At 42.7% G+C, this 18,048-nt stretch overlaps 2 protein-coding genes across 12 annotated transcripts in view; one reads left to right on the top strand and one right to left on the bottom strand.

The window, feature by feature from the left end:
* Positions 1-71: 71 nt before the first annotated feature.
* si:ch1073-145m9.1 (uncharacterized) lies at positions 72-2,943 on the bottom strand. Of its 5 annotated transcripts, XR_005120262.2 has the most exons (7): positions 2,606-2,942; positions 2,370-2,465; positions 1,764-1,876; positions 1,330-1,453; positions 1,066-1,238; positions 610-987; positions 72-461 (listed from the first exon to the last, which is right to left on the bottom strand). XR_005120262.2 is itself a non-coding variant. In XM_037470819.2 (6 exons), the coding sequence occupies exons 1-6, from the start codon at positions 2,643-2,645 to the stop codon at positions 947-949; spliced, it is 468 nt and encodes a 155-aa protein (XP_037326716.2). In that variant the 5' UTR covers positions 2,646-2,943; the 3' UTR covers positions 72-946. The 5 variants fall into 5 exon arrangements, 4 of the variants coding, with proteins under 4 accessions (XP_037326716.2, XP_037326723.2, XP_037326704.2 ...); XM_037470819.2 differs by having other exon boundaries at positions 72-987; positions 1,066-1,119; positions 2,606-2,943; XM_037470826.2 differs by lacking the exon at positions 610-987 and having other exon boundaries at positions 1,066-1,119; positions 2,606-2,943.
* A 117-nt stretch (positions 2,944-3,060) lies between these two features.
* Positions 3,061-18,048, top strand: part of usp32 (ubiquitin specific peptidase 32) — a 37,930-nt gene continuing 22,942 nt past the window's right edge. For 5 of the 7 annotated variants that reach the window (XM_037470805.2, XM_037470785.2, XM_037470768.2 and 2 more), the window contains exons 1-2: positions 3,062-3,433; positions 15,221-15,348. In XM_037470805.2, the coding sequence (XP_037326702.2) occupies positions 3,376-3,433; positions 15,221-15,348 (186 nt within the window). In that variant the 5' untranslated portion in view covers positions 3,062-3,375. Of the gene's footprint in view, positions 3,434-15,220; positions 15,349-18,048 lie in introns of all 7 variants that reach the window. The other 2 variants (XM_037470776.2, XM_037470758.2) reach the window with 1 other exon arrangement.

The following is an 18,048-nucleotide window of genomic DNA, read 5'->3' as shown; positions in this document are numbered from 1 at the left end:
ACCATGTTTATTATTGACATTTTGTAATACTTTTACTGAGACAGTGTAATATGAACGTTTACTTTCCAATAGTCTGAAAATAGACATGATATGGAAGCATATGTTTTTTTGTGTGTTGCCACTTAATAGAAATCTCTGCTAGAGCAATGATACTGGGGTACCCAGACACACAGTGGGAACAGTTGAGTGTTTTAATGTTAAAATGTGTGGCTTTGTACAGCAGGTAGACGAGGGCCACAACAGGACCGCCTGAGCCTATTATTGTGACGCATGGGTAATCAGAATCAGACACAAAAGTCATTTATTGCCACATACATTGCACAGATAATACAGTACATGGAGGTCTCTATTTCCATGGTGAGAGAAACTTCTGCATATGTTCCGGAATTTGAATATTGGGTCAATGGGGGACTCTAATGTGGTTCATGAGACCAATGGAAATGGGGTCACGCCCCCAGCAACTGCAGAGAAGAGAACTTAAAATAAATGCGCTTTGTTGGTCCAGAATAAAAAGTGAGAGAACGCATACTTCACTAAAGTGAGGTTTCATGACATTTTTTCTATAAAATATATTTATACAAATTAATACCTATGCAAGAACCCACTTACCAACATGGTACCTACTGCACACTGAAGTGTTGTGAGCTTCATGGCAGCCCCAACCCCTAAACAGATGTCCAGAGAGCCTGTCCTGTGACATCACAGATGATCTTAAGAAGCTGTTGAGTTTGTGACATCACAGAGGTTTCCATCAGATGGCATGGTAGGTTATAAATATAACTGGGGAAGGGAGGAAGGGTCTATCCAACTCCTTGAGATGGGATGCAGCAGACCTCCACCACCCCTTCAGAGACGACACACATAAGTCCCCACAGTCAGCAGAAACGTAAGCATTGCTTCAGCTTAGACAGGACATTAGAGTCAGTTCCTTTTCTCTTCCGACTCGTCATTGGTGAGGTATTCGATATGTGTCCATATACACCATATCTGTGGATAGAACCGTTAAATATTAACTTTGAGAACATTGTCAACATAATGTTGATTCTTTTTAAAGGTATTTTGTACCTCCACTGACAGAGCCAGCAGGCGGCCTGCAGCAAGCAGCAGTGTCCCCAGAACCTGGATCCAGGGAGGCAGATACAGCCAGTGAGTCAGTACACCTTTCTGACCCCCATAGAGCCAAAGGGGGAGGCAGTGCAGCCCGCTCACCACCCACGTGCCAAGAGGTGTTCGAAACCCTAACGGCAGCCGATACACAGTTCACGTTCAAATGGAATGCATCTCAAGTGCCGTCGTCAGAAACAGTGTTTACAGTGAAGGACTGGTTACCGTTTTCCATGACGGCTTGGATGAATCGAGGGCTGCTGATGAAACCACTCTTCCACTGCTCCCCTCTGGCATTGTGGTTACACACAAACACACACCACTCCAAAGCAGACACCAGCCAGCCCCACTGTAAGAGGACACAGAGAAACACCACCAGCGCTGTACAAATGCTGCCGGACCACTGTGCGTCTGCACAACCAGCGTCCAGTCGGCATTCTGCCTTCATGTCAGTATCAGTTTGAGTAAAGGCAACTCGAGTCATTTCTCGGCACTGTGGCTCCTGTATACCAGCTGTATTCAAGCATTTCACATGCAGCTATTAAGAAAACTAAGAAAGAAGCTCATCTCCCACATTCCTTCCATGATCAGCATTCAGGAGCCTCACAGGTGGTGTCTATACGATACGGTTGGGGTTGAGTGCTCGGTAGCCAACAAACCTCAAAAAGCCGGCTCCACAGCATGCCTCGGCCCAGGTTGTCCACCACCACGTCCAGCCAGGCACCAAACCTGGAGGTCTGGCCCAGCCTCCGCGCCATCCAGCCGTCCACTCCTGCACACAGAAAAGCATGCATTGCAAACACAACGCTCAGCCAATATCCCTCTTAGCGAGGCATTTGGGGGTTTTGAAATGGGACGCAACTACACCTTCAAAACCTAACTCTCTGCTCTCCACTCATTCCGTATCCTCCATTATTACCTTTGATGAATCAGAGGGACCATCAGGTTGTTCATCATTTGAACGAATTTATAGGATGCAACTTGATTCACTACATTGGTAATAAAGACCAGGTGTTTATTATATTATCATATGGCTCTACTTCCATAGCCCAGCCATCTGCACAATATCAGACCTAAATACCCACCCACAGGCATGTGGCTGTGACTAAATACTTAAAAAAAAATAATCCAGTCTTTCCAGCAGCATAACAAGTATTTATTAAGACATGCAATGTCACAACGCATATTAAAATGAAAAGTAGGTGCTTTACATTGGTTAGTTCCATTCACCATTGGTTATCTAAAATGAACCTCAAAGGCGTTACCATCAAGAGCCACGTGTGTTGAGTAGAGAGCCATGAACACTCCCGGGGTCTCCCAGGAGGCCCATGCAGCAAACACAAGGCCGATCCTCGTGTATCCTGAGCGAGACAAACACAAGTTCTAAGGTCAGACACGTGTGTTGCACCTCTTTAATGAGATCAGTGGCTGACCTCTAGCACTGGGTCAGCGGATGTCTGACACGCGTAGTAGATACAAGTCATGAAAAGGTGTTTCTCACCAATAATATTCGGCCAGTAAAGCAGAACGTTGCCTCCCATGTCCGAGTCGGAAATCAGGTACAAGGATGACTCATCCCGGAAGAAAAATATATTGTGTCGCTATGGAGACAAGCTCGTGCACGCTGTCATTAGATTAATCCCATTTGCGTGCGCAAACCACTGTGGTTTTAAATACGCACGGAGGCGTGGGCTGGAAAGACAGGAACTACGTAGTGTTATATGCACTTGGATTAAACTAATGCACAATAGAAAGTAGCACTTTAAAACAGGCATTCTTGCTTGTTCCGGGTGACTGTTCCTGGTTCACGTGCCACTCCATATATCCACAGTGCCACCAGGGGTCGCTCTAACGGAGGCACAGACGTAAACTAGCGAAAAAGCCAAAAGGCGGCGCTGCTTGCGCTTCTTCACACGAAACACTTCACAGATACGCACATAAAATAACAGCGTGCCGTGACTGTGCATTATGAGTCAAAGGCATTTTTGTAATTTGCGTGAATCGCGGGAAGCACTTTGCGAAGTACAGATGTGGGCATCAAGACGTTTCTTTCTGACATGCTTATTGTGTTTACCAGTATTCGGAGGGGCTGATCAGCTGACCCGTGGATTCAGCTCACGTGACAGCACGGAGGCGTCGCTGAAAACATTCGCCCGTTCACCACACACACCTCAGTACCCATTCCACAACAAGCGGATACGAAGAGACATACAATCGATCGACTCCGTGCTCAACGTTTATTTCTCCACATCGCAATGAAATGAGGGGAGCATGGGGGCCAAAGAGTCGAGGATCGGATTCCTGTCGTATGACGAGGCCGTCAAGAGAGGTAAGCCGAGAAGCAGCGGGCTAAACCCACCTTAGGGGCGCTAGCTCAGCTAACTGTCAGCCTCCAGGCTAGGCCGGCGCATAGGAGGGGGCGTCCGGACTTTCCGTTTAAATATTGAGTTTCTGATGGCCACGAGTGTTGGTAGTCGATAGTTACCTTTCAAAAAGAACACATTGGTTCCGTGAAACCGATGGGATGTGTCTATACAATTCGGCACAGCAAGATGGCAGAAAACCTCACGGAATTGAATTAACTGTTAGACTCTACATGTAACGCTAGCTAACTAACGTTATGTCTATGTTTGGTACAGCGTCTGTCCCGCAAACCGCAGCCTGGGACGTGGTAGGAAGCGTTCCCCAATAACGCCAATTAAAGCACAAATCAAAGTACCGAAATGTCGTTGTGTGAATTCCGTCCATCGGCGATTGGGTTATGCAATGTGCAAATTGAAGTGACAGGTATTGCCTTCTCTTCTAAGCAAGGTCACGTAAGATGGTGTTTTGGACCGTGCTCGGCGTGACGCTCCCCCCGTGGCTAACCCAACGTTAACCCCGGTCGTTGAGGGGCTAGTGTCGGCTAACGCAGAGGGATGGGCCAGCTTCACAGCAACCTTATTTGGCAAAAACCGTTGCGTCACCAGCGTCGAATGTGTGCTCACTTATTGGTATCTCGTATCACTTAAGGAAGTAATATTAATTAATTCCTCTAATGTTTTTTGCCGCAACTAACGTTAGCTAGCCGAAGGTTCTGCTAGCTAGGCAGGTCGAACGTCAGGTCGGTTAGCTAACGTGGAGTCCCTGGAGGGTAATGCCTTGAGAAACCGCCTTGAACCCTTCGTCCGCGGACCCGGAGCTCGGCCGTGGGCGTTTGTGCCGGGAGAGCGTCGCTGTAGGCGGCTCACGCGGGAGTTAGCAAGCGGTGTGGCGGTAGTCGGTGCGTTCTGCTCAACAACACACGGCTATGTTGCATAGTCTGACTGTCGACATTTTCCTGCACTGGGAGAGCCTGGAAACATAAAGTAGAGGCTCCCAGACCCGTCAGTTAGTTCATCTCATTGGTGCCGGATTTAAAGCATTTCGCTCTCAGGTCAGGTGACATGCAGGACGTAATGAGAAATAAACAAAGCAGGGTTACGCTGTGTGTCAATAATGCATGTGCAGACTCTGTGTGCGCTTTTGTAAGATGTGGGTGAACACTTATCAGGGAGCCCGTAGGATATCTTATCCTTGATCACCTCCTTTTTGAACTTCAATCCCTATGTTGCCAACAGCTGACCTTTGTCTTCCTTGATTCCTTGTTACACATTTATCTGGGGCATCATCTTACCATAACCAGGACTATAGGGAAGTTGGACAGAACTTCCCATTGCATTTATTTTTATTTAAGGGATTCAACTTTGTAAGTTTATTGCATGCAGGATCCTTCACTGTAATATTTTTAATATCAGGTCGACTGGGGTTTCTCACTCACTCACTCACTCACATACATACATACATACATACATACATACATACATACATACATACATACATACATACATACATACATACATACATACATACATACACACACACTGGCCATGGAATGATCCCGCCTTATCTGACCAGTCACATGGGCAGCATTCCTAATTCCCACCATAGGCTACAAGCGTAATTATGAGGTCAGTTTTCATAGAGGCTCTCTCTAGTAGCAGCAGGATAATGGGGATGGGACATCCACGGTCAAACGTTTTTTCATTTCGTTATCAGACTTCAACATTATGGGATTTCTGACAAATGCCCAGAGTAGAATGGATATGTTTTCATTACAGACGTCTCCTCTTTAGCCTCAATAGTGTACCTAAGTGTCTGATGCTCAACTATTTAAATTGGCTTGTTCTGTTATTTGAGCATGTTCTTCAAAATTAATCAGACCAGTGCGGCATACATTTGTGCATCCTACGCGTGAAGAATTCAATTACGTTAATGAAATGGATGAGAGATGAGAAAATTGTAGTGAACAGTGATCAGTGTGGTTGATAAAACATTGGGTATCCTAACGTCATGTTATCGTATAGCTACACTGATGCTAAACAGCCTACCTTTATGAATTGTATCCACCTGTATTGGCACAGAACAGACTTATTTAGTGACAAGCCCAAACAGGTGATGGATACAGCAGTCCACTCCCCTAAAGTGGAAATTGGGTGTCTATGTTTCATAGGTGAAAGTCTGATTTCTTTTGAAATTGTACATTTCATAAGATAAATGCATGTTTACTACAAACCGGCTGATCATTGGTGTGCAAAATGAGAATGTGTGGTCAAGTGTATTTGACAAGAAGTCAAAGACTGTGGAACGGGCGGCCCTCAATCAAAAGATTGCCAGTTGGCTCCAGCTCTTCTAGTCCAAGTCGATGTGTCCTCGGGCGAGACACAAAGATTTTTACAACTACAAATCCATTTAGAAGAAAGGGACAAGAGTGCATAGATTACTTAAAATAGGAAGGTCGTTCTGTAGCACGTTCTTATCTTCAAACACGTTTGGGCTAACAGGATAACTACTTTTGTGCGATTATATTTCACAAAAAGTAATTGTGACAAACAATATTATTGTAATTTTCAGACCATTTTATGCCAATGATTAAATAATGACAATATAATAGCATACTAATGAAGTACACTGTCAAATAACATTTTATTTTTCAGAATATTTAGACATTTAAAGTGGTGTGAAAAAACATAAAATAAATACACCCCTTTGTTAACAAAAAAAGTGCCAAGTAACAAGAACTAGACAAAGGCACAGATGCATCAACAGGCCATTTCTGCTGCCAGATCAGTTTTCAAATTGTATTGCAGATTCCAACAAAGAAACACCAATATGTTTACCTTTTGGGACTTGAGGCAGGCTCTTTTTGGGTGTTTAATGGTTACATCTATTTGGCTGTATAGCAAGTTACTCTATACTTGAGTGTGCAATTTCTCACTATCACGTTTATATTTGCACTGTCGAGAAAAATGATGACTGTCTGAAAGACCCTGTTCCAGCTCCAGTTGTTGTTGTACCCAGGTTGAAAAACTGGGTGGGATGGTTGTCTTTTAGGTGAGATTTTACATTAGTTGTGTTTCCTCTCCTTTCGTTTCCACGGTTTCGAAACAAAGTTGACACACCGACTCGTTCACGTCTATTGGCTCTCCTCTATGTTCCCACACCGGAGCTGATAATATAATATATTGCAGCACCAAAAATTGTTCTGCTCATTTCCATATATCGTGCGATAAGTCAATGTATTGATTATCGCGAGAGGCCCTCAACGTGCTATCCAAAACGTGTCAGCAGTCAGTTTCATACAGTGATCTGAGAGGCTTCTCTGCAAGGAGCCACCATCCTATCAGGATTGCCACACACATACACACACTCTGATGGCACATAGAGAGTTTCAGTATTGCCTAAGCACCTTTTTGTATCAGACAACACGCTCTTACTTTGAAAAGTCTCTTCAGAGTATTTCCAAAGGTAGCAGCTGACTGTTTCCTGGGAACCGATGAGGCAAGATGTGGTTACATTCATAGAACCCAGGTCTGTCCTGGTAAACACCTTTTAAAGCTATAGACTTTGGAGCCGCTGGGTAGCATTGCATGTTGTAGCAACTCCCGGTTTCATCCCTCTTTGTGCTAGCCTGCCCTCTACACTAAATATGTGTATAATCAAGGCCCCACCAATCCTTTTTTTAATGTTAAAATAGTTGCTGGGAGACTTAAAGCCAGTCTATGGTTCTTGTAGAGGAAGGAACAGACCAGCCCTGAAATAAAAAAAGAATATGAAGGAAAGCAGTCATAATGCTAGCCGCAGTGGCTGCTGGAGCTGATTGCAGGCGCCCTAGACGGCCTGTGATCCATCTAGACAAGCTGCAGCCACTTAAGAAGCGACCCTGGTGTGCTAAAAATACGTGCTGCTTCGTCTATTTGTGAAGGAGACGCAGCATTCTGCAAAGACCACATCCAACTGGGCAACAAAACGACCTGTTTATGTGAAACATGGACACAAATAACACAACTTCTAACAGTGCTCACTTTGTCTCCAGGCTAGTGCGCAACAAGGAGAGAATATTAACCATGAACAGATGTTGAATCTTTATCTGATAAACTGTGGTGCTGTATATAATAGGCTACTCTCAAGTTAATTCTCTAGAAGCCGGTCTCCATTTATTAATTTAGATTATATCTGGTGGGCAAAAGCTTGAGTTCTTATCTTTATTATCTTGTGTTTTAAAGCAATATTTTGTTTGAGTTTATAACCACATTTGTTTAAAAAAACACTGGTCCGACACAGTAATGGCAATTAATGAATGAGAATTAAAGAAATTTCAGTATAAAAAAGTGGTGTTTTATTCTGTTTTGTTTTCTTATTTGTGTGCAATTGTATTGAAATACATGATAATATGATCCCACCGCCCGTGTGACAGGTGGATCTACAATGACATGGTAGATTTTCCTAGAGTCCTTGTAAACAACTACACCGGCCATTTGAACCTTTTGTGGTTGACCACCACATGGTCTCGTACGGTCATCACTCTCACTACTCAGTACACAGTCCCCTGAGAACGGCAAAGCCTCCCATTTCTGCTTGACGTCAGCAGGCTTTATCAGTCGAGGTGACAGACCTCTGCTTTGCATTCTTACCTTGTGCATGCAGATTGGCCTAATGCTGCCACAAGGCGTCCAGTGTGGTATTTGCTCTGTAAACACGTCCTGGTATGAATCAATGACACATAAAGCTGAAAATGTGGCTTATTGTTTTAGCATGAGCCTAACAGTTGATGGCCCGCTAATTCCGTTCGATTAATCTAAAAAACATCTGATAAGCTGTCCTACACCATGGTAAGCAAGGGCGTAACTACGCATTCTTTGGGGAGGTCATGTTCCCCCCAATATACAGAAGAATATATGTAAAATAAATGTTCTCCTTTTTATTCCTTTTTAGATGTGAATTCAAATGGTCAATGTAGTCATCGGAACTTTTCTAAATGTGCAAATTTCTATATATAAATATAGAATTGTAGGCAATGCACTTAACAAAAAAATGTATGGGGTATTCATTTGGACCCTCCCAATGTCTAAACCATGGTTACGCCCTTGATGGTAAGAGTGTTGGGACATTTAGCGGCTCATCAGTTTGCTGGTTACATCGCTCATTTCGCAATGGCTTTATGTTCGAGCAGCCACAGAAAACGAGCCCAGTAGCAGCAGTAGCTGCCTCCCTTCTTGTTGCACTCACTCACTAGACAGCTTTTCGAATCTCAATCAACTTTTATTGTCAGTTAAATGACGCCTCATTGACTTTGTGTTAGGAGCAATGGCCAGCTAGCAATGCATAGCTTTTGGGGAACGGTTTGCGCAACTGACCTGTAAAAATATTGACACGGCGGTGAATGGAATATTTGGGTTTGACTTTGAAACCATGCTTTTTCCAAACCAAGGGAATTGTAACATCCTAATAACTCTTTAGGACTTTTTCCATCCCGTTAGGCAGGCAGGTTGGTGTGTGCTTCCAGGTGAACCGAATGTTCTCAGAACAACACTCCCCGTGTGTGTTTCTGTTGACAGTTCACCATGACTGAAAGGATACTGGCCCTTGTGAGTTTAGTATTTGCATGTTGCTCCAGACGCCTCAGTTCTCCTGTCGGGGTGTTTCCAGCACACCCAGTTTATCTCACAGGACAACAAACATTGAGTCACAACGGCAGGCTTTGTTTGCGGCTGCTCGGCTGCCATTAAAACTAAGTAAGGAGGTCTAACACTGAAATCCTGACTGTGACCGACGTTACGAGAGACACCAATAGAACAGCTAAGCATGCATTGCTGTGTATCTGTATGTTATGTTCGCAGGCTTTGTCTGAAAGATGTGCGTATTGGTGCACTAGCAGAAATCAGGCCCTTTTTGTTTGCTGTGCATTCAATGGTAACCAAGAATACCCCCATTGCATTACAGCATCAACAATACACAGTGTTTTCTATCATGGACTGCTTTGTTTTCCTTTCCCGTTAGTCCAGCTATTTGTAACAATTTAGCTATTATCTGCTACCAGCAGACCTGGGCTATTTTGATTTTCAGTAGCAGGGCTTTTTGATCTTTCTGTCTCACTCCAGTATAAATTGAGTCAGGCCCTTCTCATTATGAGAAGAAATTAGACACAGCTGAGATTTTTCCACAATTCCATTGATTAAACCCCCTGCTAAACTCTGTGTGCAAAGTGCAGAGATTTTGTAAATACGTCATCCCATTAATAATCCCATAAACAAACTTTCATAAATTGTTATCAACTAAGCTATCTATTTCCACCATGGAAGAAATAACCACTGCTTCCACTTTGTATATGTTTTGGAAGTCCCACATGTCCCGGCAATGTAAACGCCTTCCTATTTAGACTCTTCATATCATCCGGAGGGGCTCCGTGGATGTCCTCTATCCACTGTATTTATTTGCCCTGTCGTTTCAGCTGTGACCTGGATATGATGGCATTGACACAATTCAGACGATAGTAAGTCCTAGTATTAAATCAAACACGGAAGCAGCTTAATAGATGATCCGCGTGCAACCGTTTCCTCGTGTGACCTCAAGTTCTTCTTTTTCTTTTTACTGCTCACAATACACCCAATTTCCTGCCTCTCTCTGTTTGTTTGCTCCTACCAGGGTAGGACATTTACATATTTTTTTAGGGGGCACTTTTTGTCCACACTGCAGGTGTCACGCACTGAGCGTAAACAGTCACTCATTTCGGTCTTTAGTCACGCCCTCCCGCAACACATCCATTTTTCTTTTTTACACTAAAAATAACAATCGGACATCCGGGCAGCGTAGGTTCCTCTTCCTCCTCTAGAGGCCGTAGCGTGGCGTCCGCAAGATGAAGTTGTAATGCATGGTTGGTACGGCATGAGCAACATGTTAAGGTGGACACCATGCTGGTCTGGGACACCTGGCTCATTAGCTCACTGAAGCTGTAACCAGGGAGACTGGTGCTCTCTTCAGCAGTAAGTTTCCCACAGAACCTGGTGAGACTGTGGTGGATGGAACTTGGGCCCTGTACATGGGTCTTGAGGCTTGCTCCCCAGAAAGGATGAACTGGATCAATCCGTGCGCTTTCAGAGATGAGGAGGATGAAGCAACCTGCTGCGCTTGACATTGAAAGCCATATGACTTGAAAGACATTGAGATGCTTCTTCTTATTTAATTCATGAAGATATTCTTCACTTCTGGAGCACAATATATTTCAGGATGAGAGAAGACACTTCTTAAGCACTTTAAATTGAATTAAAATCAATTAAGCTATGTACATTTAGTTAAAAGTAAGATTGCAATCTTAAGGTAATACAAACAGCAGTAAACACATCTATTAACTTGTATGCATAGACTATTTGCTTGCATGTACGAGCTAATTTAACTGTAAAGATGGTTACAAAATATTTCCAAGCTTCAGTAAATAAATGTTACCACACATTGTTTGCCTTCAACTTGCGGCTTCTCTCTCCTGGCTCCCTGAAATAACCAAATATATAGTCGGTTTAATAAGCTAAAACTAAGACAAAGTGATGTTAAATATTAGAACAGGATGAGGTGGAAGCAGCCTCAAGATGAGCCGCCAAAATGAGACCCAGCTAGTGTGTCAGAACTAAAGACCTCTGACCTTATTCTATCCTGAGCTCTGTTTGCTGGATCATTTTAGAACCTGAGATAATGCATTGTTATTTGCAAATTAGTATTTCTGTTCAGAGAAACAGATATGGCATTACCAGAAGTGCTCTTTTCAGCTGTCAACTATATATATTTTATTTCCCTCTTCATTCTATTGCTTTGAAAATACAGCTAACATACACCTGCGTCTGTTTTGCTTTGTGTAAAATGTTCTATTGAATTTTCTATTTTTTTCTTCTCCTATCTAATTCCCTGTAATGTGATTTTCCCCTCATGTAGCCATGTGAGCAACAGCCCTCTCCTATCTATGCAGGTGTTGAATAGGCACATAGCCTTTCAATTGTTGTCATAGAGGGCAAAGGATTGATGGGCTCTGAAAAGAAAGCTGTTTTTACTGACCTCATGCACTCCTCAAGAAACAAAGATGGTGCAAATCATAAGCCCACAACATGATACTAATGCATTTCATTTTGTTCACACTACGCAAGCCCTTTTAAATGTTTAAAATCAGGAAGCTGACTAATTCTGAAAGTCTTACATAGCTTCACTCCGGTCCTTGCTGCTTTTCGCTGATGAGAAAAATCTGAAAGGCAGTTACGTATGCATTTAGTCTACACTTTTAATGCTGCTCTGGGTATATACACCTCAAACATTATAGTAAATAAATGTGCTGATTGGGAGAATTTACTGAACGAATTAATCAAGCTTCATTGTGAATATAGGTCAAATAAGGAAATAAAATATGTCCTTCCCTCACCATTTTGACAGCTCCATTCACTTAAACTCCTACCATATCGTTATCAATCCTGAATTTGGATGCTCTTTATCAGTGGCGTGACGTGGGGAACATTTCCGAGGAAGCTAAGTGTAACACAACCTCTGAGCTGTGTATGTTTTATGGGGGTGGGTGCAGAAATCGTATGTTGCAGTTTATATGTTGCTATTACAGCGCCCAGCATCTTCCACACGCTTGTTATCTAACCGACGTGCTCTCTGTCTGTCTCTCACACACACACACACACACACACACTCGGTCATCTTAAACCTCATTAATTTATGCAACTACCCTCCCAAAAGCACAAGCAGCTACCTACAGCACAGATTCAACAATTCATTCACACACTAGATCAGAAGTCTTTAAGTTTTACCTCCATGTCAAACATGACTCTGAGCCACTCACTGCAGACGTATTTCACCTCATTGACAGTCCGAGAACTTCCTGTCAGTACGGAGCTCTAGTTTTGGTGTTGGCCCTGGTGTTGGTTTTTCCCTTTTTGAGGCCTTTTATCATATTCAAAAAGTTGTTAAATTTGCCATGGATATCAGAACTGGTTAAAAATGTGATCATTTTGGGGTCTCTCATTTGGGTATCAAATGTCCCTGTAGCGTGCCTTATAGTACCACACTAGCCCGTTTTTGTCCTGAGCAATCACAGGGAGCAGTGTCGTCACAATAGCCTCACTGATTGGTTAATCCTTCTAATTTTTTTTTTCATCAAGGGAAGCCAACTCCGCTTGGCTTCCTCATGGACACAACTGTACTGCACCTACTGTACTACACGTACTGCACTCGGTTGTCCGAGACAGTGCAGTAGCATGTTTTCAACGCTCATTTAGCACGTAACATTTAGAGGGGCGCTGTTTTACACGTCATTAAACTTCCAATAATGAATGAAGAGACGAGGAGGAGACGACAACACGTAAACTTTTTTTATTAAATGACTAATGATGGTTAAATGAGTTATATTTCTTATACATTCCCTTGACCTTTGCAAGAAAATGCCTTAGATCCCTCTGTTTGTTGTGTAGGCAGTGGGTAAGGACTGGGTAAGGACTTAATGTTGGGAAAAGAGTAAGATAAATAAAAATCAGGTATTTGTAGTATTTGAATGGGCAAAGAGATTCATGTAGCCAAGCTTATTTGAAGTCCAGCTGATTGCAGTCAAAAAGGGTTTCTGCAGGAGTAACGCTCATGGCTCTGTGAATGGTTAATGGTTACTGAGAGAAAAAAAAGGTCACAAGTAAGGTTGTGTGTGCAAGTGTGTAGGAGTTCGTGCAACAGGAGTGTGAAACCCTGCGATGATATCTTGACCGTTGTACTCATTTACATTCGGTTTTGTTGTTTTTTGGAATTGAAAAGATAGATGTTGGTTGATTTACACTGTTGAGTAGAAACTACTTGAAATGTATTAATCTTTGATTTCCATTTTGAATCTCTGTATACAAGAGAGGGAAGACAGTATAATATGTGATACAGGAGATTTTAATCGATCAGGAGTTAACAATGCCCAAATTTGGCACAACAGTATTTGTACATCAATTCCATTCATACTGATTTTTTCAATAGCTGTATCCAAACAGGTTTTAGAAGTGTACTTTGATCAGTTATAGTCTCAAGATGCAGCACAGCTTGAGTGGTTTCTATATGACAGGAACAGCACAGTAATATATTTAGCTGACATTGATATTGTAAGAACTTGATACTGTGAAACATTGACAGAAAATGTAATGGATTACTGCTGACTGAGCTGCTGTTCACAACCCAGCTGATAAGAACTCCCAGTAGCATGACCTGATGGTTGGTGGATAGGAGAGAGAACACATGGTGGTAATGGGTAAAATACATTCTCAAAGCAATACCATGTAGCATATATTTTTCTATATTGTTCTACCATTGTTCAATGTTAAGGAATATACTGGTCTTACACTCGGCCATTGGCTACATATCACACTCCGGGCCTCATTCACTAACGCTTTTGCGCTCGTATTGCAACCTGCCCTTAAAAGCATGGTGAGATATGTTCAAACAATCTGCACTGAAGTGAACTACGACGTCAACTGAAGTATCACAGAGAGCGCTTTCTGCGTGTTGGCCATGGCGCTGATAAGCATACGTACATAAGGGCCTCGGTCATTGGCTACATAATACACTCAGTCACAAACTAAATATTACTATATTACACCCAGCCATCAGCAAGGCTGCTAACTTTGGCTCCATATTACTCTCAGCAGTGTCAGAGGTTACTCACAGTGACCAGACAACAATCCCTTATGTAGTAGAATAACTGTATTTTACTAATACCAAACTGTCAGAGCAGTAACGCCACTTCATGGTCTGCGCTTTGTCCCTTCTTTCTTTGACTTAAACCAATCTTCTGTGTGCCGAATGGCTTTTTACCTAGAGCACTCCTGAAAATGCTGCTGTAATATTCCTAGATCTTAGGGTTTGTTTTTGAGTCACTCCCTTTTGAAGGTGTTGACTGTGGCACAGTGAGTCTAGAGAGTCCTCTGGCAACCCCAGGGTTGGCAGTTCAATCCCCAGCTGATACTTGTCCTGTTTCGTAGCGTCCCTGAGCAAGACACCTAACCTCTAACTGACCCTTTTAGATAAAAGCATCTGCTAAATTGTATGTAATGTAAAAAAAGCTCCAGGTGCACCTGAACAGATGCTGAAATGGTGATAACATTTTAGGTGGTGTGCTTCCAAACTGCAGCCGCCTTTACACGCGGCTTAAGCAGGTCGGATAACCTCGGACAATGCTCTAACATTCTCGTTGTCATGCATTGATTCCGGCCTGGCTCACCTCGAACAAACTTGGTGTAACTGCACACTTTTCACCACGACCACTCTGCCATCATGCTGCCGCTCCCTTCAACATAGCAATCCCACTCTGATGTGCTTAGACATGTTTTAAAACTATTGCTTTTTAATTGATCAAATATCAGCTCTGTGGGTCATACAATTATTAATTCCGTCCACATTTTGATCACATACCTGCAGTGTGGAATATGGATCTCAGTCAGATTTTGAGGTGATAATAGAAATGATTCACGTCAAAGCTGTTTTTGTTTTTATCACCTCTAACTGACGGTAACTAAGCTTTTTGTGTTTTGATCCTATTTTTGGGTCTTTTCACTCAAAACACAAAAAAACAACCATTCTTATTTTCTTTTTTCTTATGCTGTTCAAGGTTTTTTTTGCACGGCCATTGAACTATAAATGTATAAAACTTAAATATTTGTCTCGTAGAAAATAGTTACAACAAGATGGATTATTAACCTTTTTTTGGCTTCTCCGCAGAGAGTTTATGTCTTTTTCTTCTGTTTCTGTCTAGTCACTGATGTTGAATTGAAGCGGCTAAAAGATGCCTTCAAGAGAACGAGCGGCCTCACCTACTACATGACCCAGCAGTGCTTTTACAAGGAAGTGCTGGGGGATGGAGTTCCTCATAAAGTTGCTGAGGTAAGCCACCGTAATGTCACACGCCAAGTACTATTAGCCCCGATGTTTCATCTAAAGTGATGGTTCCAGTTAGAGGCTGAAGGCAGCCACCAACAATGGGGAAGGTTAAGTCAGGTAGAGTAGATTATCTGGTGTCCCCTGAAATGTAAACGTCTCTCCTGTAGAAAAGAAACGAGGAATGGGTTCAAGCAGATAAAGTATGTGTTCTTATGGAGTTTGTACGCTAGAAAGTAATCCTTCATTAAAGAAAAAGAGACAACCTGGGTGTGTGGTGGGATCTCGGGATCGATAAGGGGCTGGATAGGATCACACCTCAGGGTTCCAAGCAGGGGATAACACTAACGGGAAGACGTATCTGAGAAGCGAGTGAGCCGTCGTGCTTCTTTTTCATCTCTGAGCTCATGCTCTGTACCCATCGGTAAAGGCCTTGCACACTGGACTGTATTTCTGCATGTTTTTCTGGGTTTTACCTGAGCCCATTAATGGCAATCATATCTCATTTATACAGGGGTAGTATTAGAAAATGCTAATAATAATTAAAGTAATTTGTAATCCAATAAGCTGTATTGGCCAATAAGCAAATTCAGATTACTATTTACTTTTACTTACTATTGACCATAAGAGCTTTGGCCTTTTCTCTCCTTCCTCTTTCCAATTGTCACCATGGCAGCAGTTACTGCTGGGACAGCGGTCCAGATCTGAGGTTACTGCTGGTCTCCAAAAACGGAAAAATGGCTGCTAAACATTCTGACAGCCTAATCGGTCAGCGGAGAGACGGAAATGTTATTAACGTTCAGAACACTGACAAAGAAAAGTCTTTATCGAGTTCCAAAACGGTTCTCTTTTGGTTGTTTGTGTTCACAAAGATGTTAAACTGATTCAATTACGCCATTATCTCTGTTCGATCATTGTCTTTGTCTTGTCAGAAACGTTGACAAATGCAGTGCTTTTTAAACTCTCTCCATGGTCACAGTCTGAGTCTCAGTTATAGTTACAGTCTGTGGGAGATCTGAGCTTCTTAAAATGGTGTATGGGGCTCAACCCCCCCATTTATTAAGTGTGTGCAAGCTTTGCCTGTATTGAAAATGTTGTTTTTGAAAGACTAAATGCCAACAAATATGTATTGAAGCAGATTTCTTTGTTGGATAAACACAAATCATAAAAATAATTTCTTTCTGTTTGGGTGACATTAGGTCACCGATCCACGTCCACTTGGGTCCACGTTGTGTGGATGTCTTTGTGCAGCCCAGCATTTGTAACTGTGGACTGACTAAACATACTTTAGTCCTCAGTCCAGTTGGTGCCATATGCCCCTGTGGGCTGGTTTGCCAAGAATAAGCTTGTTTTGAAGGGGGGGGTTGACCAAGGAAATTCCTTGTTACCCACAATAATTAGTTTTTGATTTTACAGTGAGCCAAATGGCATTGAACTCCTGGCTAACAACCAGAATCTGGCATGTAATCATGAACTTTAGAAATCCCCAGAGCTCTGAGGGTATTATAATGAACTGACTATTTTAAAGTGTCTACTAATATATCGATCTTGTCTTCCAAAAGAATAAAAAAACCAACGTATGAATCGGCCGTGTCATTGACGATGAGATCAGTGCAATGAAGCTCAGCATTTACAATTGTCACAATAGCGTGCTCTTTTTGCACCACCCTCTGGAAATGCCACCACATTTCTTCCATTGCACATACTCTGGCACATTGAAGGTTGCTGGAATAATGTCTTAAGTTTGTTGATTAGAGTACAGGTTTTTTTTTTGGGAAGCACAACTCATGAATCAATTAGTCTGACGGTGCACAATATTTCTGTGAAATGTACAGGATTTTCATATTGTGGTTTTGTTTTTTGTCTGAACGCAAAATTGTCAGCAAATAGTCTTCAGTAGGGATTCAGGCTTATGTTTTTTGACCGTGCGAAAAGGTCTTAAGAACTGTAGGGTGACTGTAGGGGCTTTGGACTCGCTAAATGGTTTAACAAACAATATCCCCCAAAACCAAACTCCTGTGGGGGATTTTGGAGTGACGTGTCAGACATCAGTCTCTGCCATCAAAACCCCACATGAAGGAATCTCTTTAGTCTGAATATGTCACTGCTACATCACAGTAACAACACGTTCCCATGGATACATGCTGCACAACATCAGGAGAACACGTCCCCTTCTTCACTCAGAAGGCAACGCAGGTTCTGGTATGGTTCAAAGAAATACCATCATCTCACTCTTTGAGATGACTCCCTCCTAGCAGGTCTACCTGCCAACTGGTCTTCAACCTACCTATATTCTCCCACTCTACTCCGCTTCTCTGCACCTGTCATGGGTTACCAGTGGGTGGCAACATCCGTTTCAGAACACCGGTATTTGCGTACCGTGTGGCAAACATGTCAGGTCCAGTCCACATCCAGACCGTTGTCAAACCTTACTTCCCTGCACGCTCATTTTGCTCTGCATCCGTCAATCTGGTTGTTGCTCCCTCACAGAGAGCTCAACACTCAACCAAATCTCGACTCTTTACTGTCCTGGCTCCTAAATGGTGGAATGAACTCCCCCTGTAGGGCTGAAAACGCACCCCCTACTGACAATACCTTATAGGTAGCACTCACGATGGCACTTAGTAATAGCACTTAATAGTTTGGCTTTCTTAACAAAGTATACTTTGTTCATTATTTTTGTTCTAGTTCTGTTCCCCTCTTGGT

Source organism: Pungitius pungitius, chromosome 3, assembly GCF_949316345.1.
Source record: "Pungitius pungitius chromosome 3, fPunPun2.1, whole genome shotgun sequence".
Taxonomy (NCBI): Eukaryota; Metazoa; Chordata; class Actinopteri; order Perciformes; family Gasterosteidae; genus Pungitius; species Pungitius pungitius.
Note: the sequence above shows the minus strand (reverse complement) of the source record. Positions and strands in the feature narration are given on the sequence as shown.